The 9,723-nt window shown below is 32.6% G+C and overlaps 1 protein-coding gene across 1 annotated transcript; it reads right to left on the bottom strand.

Moving 5' to 3' along the window:
• Window positions 1-1,300: 1,300 nt before the first annotated feature.
• LOC128983572 (uncharacterized) lies at window positions 1,301-4,588 on the bottom strand. Its single transcript, XM_054402893.1, has 4 exons — window positions 4,552-4,588; window positions 3,174-3,637; window positions 2,010-2,032; window positions 1,301-1,783 (listed from the first exon to the last, which is right to left on the bottom strand). The coding sequence occupies exons 2-4, from the start codon at window positions 3,618-3,620 to the stop codon at window positions 1,696-1,698; spliced, it is 558 nt and encodes a 185-aa protein (XP_054258868.1). The 5' UTR covers window positions 3,621-3,637; window positions 4,552-4,588; the 3' UTR covers window positions 1,301-1,695.
• Between the last annotated feature and the right edge of the window lie 5,135 nt (window positions 4,589-9,723).

Below are 9,723 nucleotides of genomic sequence, written 5' to 3'. Positions count from 1 at the left end.
TAAATTGGACGTAAACTGACAAGAACTGCCTGGTAGACTACCATACCATAGCTTCACCCATTGGTAGACCTGCTTAGACCATCATACCATAGCTTCACCCATAGGTAGACCTGCTTAGACCATCATAACATAGCTTCACCCATGGGTAGACCTGCTTAGACCACCATTACATAGCTTCACCCATAGCGAGACCTGCTTAGACCATCATACCATAGCTTCAACCATGGATAGACCTGCTTAGCCCATCATAACATAGCTTCACCCATAGGTAGACCTGCTTAGACCAACTTACCATAGCTTCAACCATGGATAGACACCATGGATCAACCATGTGTTGACCTGCTTGAAGAGTCTTACCTGCCCATTGTCCTTGAGTCTCCTGTTCGAAGGCAAAATTAGTTGCACCCTGAAGCTAAGCCTTATTTTCCCTCATTTCACAATAAAAGTTGTTTCACCTACTATTTTTTCAATCTTCTTGAACATAAGGGTTCTTTGAATGGCAATGTTATGCTATCTAGAAGTGTATTCAAATTTTGCAAACCTGCAGTTTTTAATAATTTTAATTATAAACATTTTAATGATTGATTTATTTAGATAATATTGTATAGGTATCTTTTATAGCGACATAAATATCTAGTTTCATAGAGGCCAGTATAAAAAATACAATGATAAAAATGTTTATACAAAAATATACAAAGTTGTGGAAGTCGTGAATGAAGTGTATTTGGGAAACATTTTAACCTGGATTTTCTTTTTATTTCGACCCATGAAACCATTTCTTGAAGTCAGGCTGTCACCTTTTGTAGTGGTTCTAAATTGTATTACTCAGAAAAGTCTTTAGAAAATCCCCTTAGATAATCATTAAACTCCATATTAACTCATATTAAGTGTAATGTTTTAAATTGAATGCCATTATAAAATGACACATTACGTCACAAATGTCTAATTTTTGCCCAACATTATGGATATTGAAACGTAAACAAAAGAAAAATCTTATAACACTTAAAACATATATTCACGCCTATACTGTTACTCACAAGACGGCAACTATACAAAAAAGATGTTACGTGGTGATCGATTACGAATGGACATTCCATTCGCCTATTGGGTCTGATGATAATTGGAGTGTCCAATCGAAATCGATCACCAAATATTCGATATAACATTAAAATAATATTTTATCGGATAAAAATCCTAGGGTCTATGTGGAACTGAACCTGATTATGTTAGGGTTGTAAATAAGCTAATAATATGTCAACGTGTTTTTATTTTATTAATATTCTTCATCAAGTGAGTCTGTTTGAAAATAACTTTCAAGTATTTTGTACCAAGTTGCTACCGGTCCCACTGCCAAGGCAGCGTCGCTAGTCCAATCATTTGGACAATGGACTCTTTCAGGGGCGTGTCGACTAATAATAACTTTCTCCTTGGGAATATCATCGAAAACAAACAAAATAACCATTTTGAAACAGTTTCCATCTTGTTTTTTTAAACACGAGCGTAAATTCTCTGTCTCCAGCGGCATACTTACCTACAGTGTTGATGTATATTCCTTCGTCTGTACAAGTGTCTAGAGGTAACTTTTCCAAGATTATATTATCATCATACATTATATATCCTATTGCTAAGGTGGTGCCTCCAACCATTGAACTCTTGGCGTATTTTTGACACTTAATCTTGAGGTTTACTTCAGTTTTAAGAGTGGTAAATACAGGTTTTTCCACAGGAACACCACTTCGGCTGAATTCCATGATTTCGTACTTTTCCCGTGGTAATAAGTATTCTATAAAACACAGTAAATGTATTAGAAGGAGTAATAAAATAAATAAATAATTTACTTTTATTTAAAACGTTCCCTATTGTAATAAAATTTTATAAAACACAGTAAATGTATTAGAAGCATGTATGAAACTAAAATAGCACACAATTATCATGTTTATCCTAACAACAGGATTCGAAACTAAATTTTGTTTGACTAAAGGGTGATATAAGTAATCGTAAAGACTTACCTTTTTTTCGAATCTGAAGTATCCTGAAAAAAAAATTGAATGACAATTTTCAGTAAGAGGTATGCTGCTGTAATATATTATACTTTTGTCAAAACATGTCTAAACATGATCTATTATAGGGAATTACCCAAAGATAAGTATTGACAGTAGATCCTTTGACCCATCCGCTTTGATGGGGGCTGTTCGCAGCGACATTTACAACCGTCATTTACAACTAGACGGTTCAGTTAAGATTTTTTCTATTTTACAGCAATTAAATTCGACACTCAACAGCTGGAGTAGTGAACTGCTTTGCGTATTTGGAGACTGAGCCTTCGTATAAAAGGTGGCGGGTTATACATGGCTGCAGAGCGCTGGATATACATGGCTACAATGCGCTGGCTATAGTAGTTCGCTTACTGAATAAAAACGCGAGAATAAACAGTTAACAAATGGTTGATTGAACTACTACCGGGGGACCGATCCACGGCTCGGTATAGTTTATTTTGATTGTTAAAGCAATATAAAGGAAACTCATGTGGTATATGCCATACATTTTGCCAGTAGTAAATGTAATTGTTTGTTACACAATGTAGTGGATACATCAATTTATAATGATTCTTAACAAAATTGTAACTAGAATATTGACTTTAGATAGAATATAGATTATTATAGCCCGCACGCGCTCTCTTTACCGACGCCCAGCTCTTCACCCGGTCACCTAGATGACTAACCAATAATATATTTGTAAACCTTGAAAAACGTAATGTATGAACCATATTTTGGTATTATTTATATTTAAAAGTATACATAGAGAAAAACAAAATGTTGTACTCTGAAACAAAGCTTTTAATGAAGTTTAAGTTATGTATCTCCCTAAATCCAGGTTTTAGAAAATAATCTTAAATAAAAAGGTTGTAGGAAAACTAATCGAAAACAAAACAAAACAAATTGCAACACGATAGTATGCATAGTTTATGATCAATTAAGTGAAACTCTGCAATATCTAGGTTTGGATTGGGGGTGGGGGAAAGCTCAATGGCTAGAATTGGGGACTTTTTGGAAAATACAACTTTCATGTGGTTCTATCACATATACAAAATCAAGCTTTCCACCATTTAGTTCCGAAAAAGGGTGTTTTCGGTTATAGAAATTTTGTCACATGACGTATTATTTTATACTTACAATCACAGTCTCCTTGCAATTCGTCATTTCTTCGGATCCCCTCTCCAATGTGGGGTAGTGAAGATAAATTTCAACAGTGTATGTTCTGCTGAGACACTGAGGTTTATTCTTCAAATGAAACGTGTACACTAGGCTGAATGTAAACTTATAACTTCTGATTGTAGAGGTATAAGCATGAATTGGACCCATTTCAATGTTATCCAACAACTGTTTGCAAACATTGTTTTCCTTTTTCGTTTTTTGTAGCGTCAATCTATCTATGAAGTATCCTTCTGGGCCGAATACGAATGCTTTAGCTTCTTTGTCGTCTTCTACGCATTTAACAAGCATGTCTTTGCCTGAAGTGAATTTAAATTTCTTTTCAGTATTTTCACGGTGCAGATTATTCTCTGGATCTATGTGCTTCGGCAAGGGTACAAACCCACCATAAGACTCTTCGTTTTGCATTGGAGTAAAGGCCAAAACTGAAAGATAAATGTTCGGATCTATAAAGAAAATATATCATTTACTTACTGTGCTAGTCTAATTTTTACAGCAAATCATGAAATTCCTCTTTCATCCAGTAAAAAAAACTTGATCTTTGAGTTTTTAAACCTAGCGTAGAGTCTTTATTTCTTTTCAAATATACTTTTAAAGTTGAGATCACATAATGTAGATCCATATAAAACTTGTTTTTTGTTGTTGTGGAATTTCATAATTAAATAAACAAGTTACTGACAGAGTAAGAAGAAATTACCATTACCGACGAAAGCTCCTAAAACTTTATATCCCACCTTCTTATCCTAGGACGCTAGTCCTAGCCCGGAACTCTTTTGCACATTACTTCATCCTAGTCTAGAGGGTTGTGGCATTATCACATAGATCAAATCCATTGGTGATTGGTGGGATTTGAACCCGGGACCTCGAGCACCGAAACACCGTTCTCTACTACTAGACCAGCTCCCTCGCAAAAAGAAAAACTCTTATACTAGAGCAACTCTTACATACAACACAACAATGCTGACGTCATCGGTAGATTGATTCGAATATTTATTTAAAGTTTCTGGAACGTTTTAGGTTGAAGCAGGATTACACTTAAAGAAAGAAACAAACTAGCTTGTGCTCACACTAACATATACAGGTTATACTTACAATCACAACCAAATTGTTAACATGCACTATTGTGCATATTGTTAACGCATGTTGTTGTACACAACCAAGTTCGTTTATTAAACGATTCGTTATTCGTTTCGTTGATTCGTTAGTTATCAAGTTCGTTTCTTAATGTTGTTGTACATGTTGTTGTGTGTATATTGTTAACGTGAACTGTTTATTTACAAATGTTGCCTTTGAACAGCTATTAATTAAGGAATATTTATTAAATGAATATCGGGATTACCATGGCCTTTGGTTTTGTCCCCCCCAAAAAGCCAGGAACCCAAAGCAGCTAAACTCTGGTGGATCTGCAACAGTATAAGCCCATTTAGATTAAAAAATATTTTTTATTGCTGAGCTTTTATGAAAATAGTGCATGTTAACATTTGGATCACATAAATTTAACGTAGAAGCATTGCCTATTTGGATACGAAAGTAGACGCCCCATATGGACCAGCTGTCTTGAAATTTAAAAAAGAACATAGTTGTGTGAGCCAGTCCCACAATGTGCTAGTGTCAAAACTTCAAATTTCTACCTAATTTTTGTTGCCGACCAAGTTGATGGTCATAACAGTTGCTATAGCTTTCAATAAGTCGTTTCATTGGTTTAACTTGGTAAAAACACGTTAGGTTCAACAGAAATTAGTAGTTTAGATCAGCACAATCTGTCGGCGGACCACATCAACCACGACGTTTTGATTCAAAAAATAACTTCAACATGGGGATGGATTTTCTAGTTGTATTAGTCAAAAAGGTATAAGGATTGCATTGTAAAAGGTAGAAGGCTGGCATCATAGCATCCTCTAATGTATTACATGAGGTCATGCTGGCATACAACAACCACATGAGCGAAAAAAAGCTCCTAGCTTAAGAAACGTTTGGTTACATACAACTAATTAAATTTAACTTAATTTTTTGTGCGTTTTCCAATTAACTTCACTGTTGAAAGTAGTCTATTGCCAAAATTAACATGGGTGGAGTCCTAAACAAAGTTGAAAAAAAATTATCCTTACAATTATTTCTTTAGATTTTTTGGTAACATCCCTTTTCCTATATCCTCCTTAATCTATTATTACGATTGAGGACGTCAGTCAGTGCTTAACTAGTACAGGGACGATTGGTAATTAATAAGGCAATTTCTTTTAGGGCATAGCACCCTATAGCGTTTGATCCGCTTCTAGAGTTTACCTCGAAAAATCAATCGATGCTGAACATCTTTCTTACAGCGGTTTTAAACATCTATTTGAATTCAAGGATAGCTGAATCTTCAGCTGAATGTTCAACCACATTCATACAGTAAACTAGAGACGAAAGACTGTGGAAATAAATTTGTAAATTGCTTCCTGATAAAACCTGACAAAATTCAAATATTACAGCCGCTTTGCCAGTTGAAGGGTTTTAAGCTTCTAAAAAACAACATATTTAAGATAACTCCGTGGCTTAAGCAAAGATGCGTATGCGTTGTTGTTTAAGAAGTAACATAGTTCGGATTAAAGAATAGGATTTAGAAAAATCATATAATTTTCTCATAAAATATTCCTTGAACGGAATATGAATATTGAATATCGATTAAAGGTTAAGATCTTCACTCTTTAAATTAGATTACAAACTTAATACACACACGTAGCCCCTGCTAACGTATAAACAATAAAAAACTCATGGTAAACTGAATCTTTATGAAAGTATACAAGAAATCATTTAAATTACGAACAAAGTAATTATGCATTATATGAGGAGATGCCAATAAAATCTTACCAGCAATGCTCCAAAAACCACAGTAAATAGTAGTTTCATAGTACAGGCCAAACTACTCGCGCACATGCATTTGGATCTCTGGATGTGTAGTTTAGCTGTCAAATTATGATAGTGAAATATTGACGGTAATTGGCATAAACTATCTGACTAAAGTATGGCGCGCAGTTAAACAACTTTAGTGAGCTAAAACACTATATTTTTTCAAATAATATTTTTTATTCAAATATATGTTTATTCACCTAATATTTAAAACTCAACGTTGTGTAATGAAATGTCAAAAGGGTACTTAGTTTTCAATAATGTATTTATATATTTGAAATTCAAATATTTCACTGATCTTTTTTGACAATACAAAACTACACTTAAAACTGATTACCTCAACTACATAAAATCTAAAATGTACTTAATGACAATTATTTTTTTAAATAATTGATTATGTAAAGTGAAAAAATAATTTAAGGCCTAAGGACTTGAAATGTATCTTATTCAACGAAGGCAATGCATTAAATTCTATAAAAAAAATTGTTATCAACATAATTGTCATCATTTAAGTCCTAATATGTATACCAAAATTCGATATACAAGGTGTTTGGTAGTCAGTGTCAAATATTTTAAGGCATTATTATGCACACAAATTGCTATAAAAATACGCAATTTGGGTAGTTATATCTCACTCCTACTTCCGGCAACAGCCATTTTTAGAGTTTTCTAAATTTCTTGACATTGCCTAATAAAATCTCATATTTCTCAACTTTTAATCTACATAATGATATTTTCAATAGCATTTTTTGAATCATCATTAAATTTTTTATCAAAACACCTATAATATGGTACAGCTAAACCCATTTAAAAGTTCTTAAAATTGCCTTAAATAACAAATTTTGAAAAATCAATAAAAAGGGCGCTACAACTCACTTAAGAATTTTTTTTACCAAGTCGTGTTAAAAACTGTCAAATATTATAAAAAAATCTCCACATTTTAAGCTTTAAAATGATATGCAATATGTGACATGTAATGTCAGCCTAAGGGGAAAAATATTGCTTTAAACATAAAATTAATAATTTTTTTCATTAACTGCAATCATTAATACAAGAACGCATTTATTGAAAGTTATGTGCAAATGGTATCTGTATAATAAAGTTTACCCCAAGTAAACTTATAAAATCTAATATTTTAGTACATATTGAATACAATAGTACATAATCAAAGGGCTTTGAATTATTTTATACCAGGTTAATATAGAGAATTTTATAAATGCACAAGTAAGTTAAGATAATTAAGATAATTAAGATAATAAATAATTAACATTATTTTAAAAATTTATGTTATTTTACAGAATAATTTTGAAATACAAGGTTATATTTTTTTTTTTATTGAATACAAACAGAAACATGGAAAAGCTGCACCTTAAGAGTTTTAAATATGTGGTTAAAACTATCTGACTTTGCGTGTTCTTTAGCTTTTCTTTATTGCTTCAACTGTAATCTTATAGGAAAGGGTTCCTCTCAACTTTTGTACAACTACTGTCAATTATAGAGCTTTCTCAAGTCCTCTTCACTGTATACATCTGTAGTATACACTTCAACATTAAGGAATGTCCAAACAAGTAATAAGATAGGCATAAGATCAGAGAATCTGGCTGTCCATGCAAAGGGTCTGTCTCTTCACAAAAATCCATATGACTAAGTCTTTACCTCATTAGTGTAATGAAGAGGAGTGCTATTTTAATTTTTTTTTACTTTTTATTTAAGTTTGACCAAAATCTATGTGATTAAAGACAGAAGATAGGGTGTGTTGCAAAAACCTAGATAGGTTTGTCGAATAAATATATGCCCCATTAAATCAATTGTTTGTAAAATAATTTTCGTGTGCAGTAGGCCTATATGCATCAAGAACATGCTTTAGACATAACCTGTATTTAAGATTCTTAAGGTGCAGCTTATCCATGATTTTTGTATGTTTCCAATAAGAAATATATTAGGCCTAACTTGTATTTGAAATTTTGTTCGGTAGAAATATTCTTAATTACATATGATCAGTATCTTCGTAATCATGACTAACGTGTGTATTTATAAATTTCACTACTTTTAAGAGGCATTCAAAGCACTACAACTAGTTTGGACCGTACTATACTACAGTATTAAATTTTACAAGTTTTCTTGGGAAATACTTAATAATACAGATACCTTTTGCACACATCTTTTACGAAATGCGTTCTCGTAATTAATGAGAGCAGTTAGTGAACAAATGATTGGGTACAGTTCCTTAACTGGGCTATGCTAATATCGATTGAAACTATCGATTCGATTATCAAACCTTCATGCAATTTTTTCACCATCAGCAAGTTTGGTTGGTTAGGTTCGGTTATGATAGTTTAATTTGATAATGAATATATTTAAAAATATCGATTATTAATCAATATTTTTAATTCGATAGTTTCAATTGATATTAGCATAGCCCAGTTAAGAAACTGTACCCAAATGATTAATTTTATGTTTAATGCAAATTGCTCCCCTTAGGCTGACATTATATGTCACATATTGCATATCATTTTAAAGCTTAAAATCTGGGGATGTTTTTTATACTATTTGACAGTTTTTAACAAGGCTTGATAAAAACTTTTCTTAAGCGAGTTTTAGCAGCCTTTTTATTGATTTTTCAAAATTTGTTATTTAAGTCAAGTTTAAAAACTTTTAAATGGGTTTAGCTGTACTACTGTATATTATACGTGTTTTGATAGAACATTTAATGACGATTCTAAAAATGCAATTGAAAATATCATTATGTAGGTTAAAAGTTGAGAAATATGAGATTTTATTAGGCAATGTCAAGAAATTTGGGAAATTCTAAAAATTACTGTTGCCGGAAGTAGGAGTGAGATATAACTATCCAAATTGCGTATTTTTATAGCAATTTGCGTGCATAATAATGCCTTAAAATATTTGAAACTGACTACCAAACACCCTGTATAAAGTATAACTATATGCAAAACAAATATCAATCGAAACACATTTAAATTTTGAAGGTGGCCACTAGAGTTTATAAACAGAATAACAAACAAACAAGAATGTATATATAATATATATGCATACACATGCGGCTGTATAGATAATTAGATTACAATAGTTTTACCCAAAACTAAATAATTGAATTACAAGAATAGTTTCTGTAGCACTGCAATGAGTAGTCAGTCTCAGAAATGACCGGCAGATTCACAGGGTGTGAGTAAATAATCTAAGTTACTCACCGATACAGTAGACGCTTCAACACAATACACGCTCAACAATAGATATGTGGCCGCTACCGGGCGACAGTGTGTCGCGGCAACTGAGAGCCGACCGCGCGACAGTAGACGGTAGAGTCAGGCTACGACGGATGGTTGGGCCTCCAGGTCCACAGGTAACACCCAGGAATACAGTCGATACAGGGTAAAGAAAAGATGATACCAGATAGGTCGGGGCTTATTTATTTTGAAAATGGTCTTAGTTTAGTGGTCAGTGTCTTAATAAATAATGTTTTGCTTAAAATGGTACACACATTATTAATGTTCAAACTTACTTTTATTTAGTAGTCATATTACTTAGTTTTTCACGTATTTGTGGATTTGTCCATTAGTATAGCTATATTGGACCAAAAATCTTTTAATTTTGATGAAATTTG

The sequence above is a fragment of the Macrosteles quadrilineatus genome, unplaced genomic scaffold, assembly GCF_028750875.1.
Source record: "Macrosteles quadrilineatus isolate MER2022 unplaced genomic scaffold, UCM_ALF_1.0 Scaffold_1__1_contigs__length_201487025, whole genome shotgun sequence".
In the NCBI taxonomy this organism is placed as follows: Eukaryota; Metazoa; Arthropoda; class Insecta; order Hemiptera; family Cicadellidae; genus Macrosteles; species Macrosteles quadrilineatus.
Note: the sequence above shows the minus strand (reverse complement) of the source record. Positions and strands in the feature narration are given on the sequence as shown.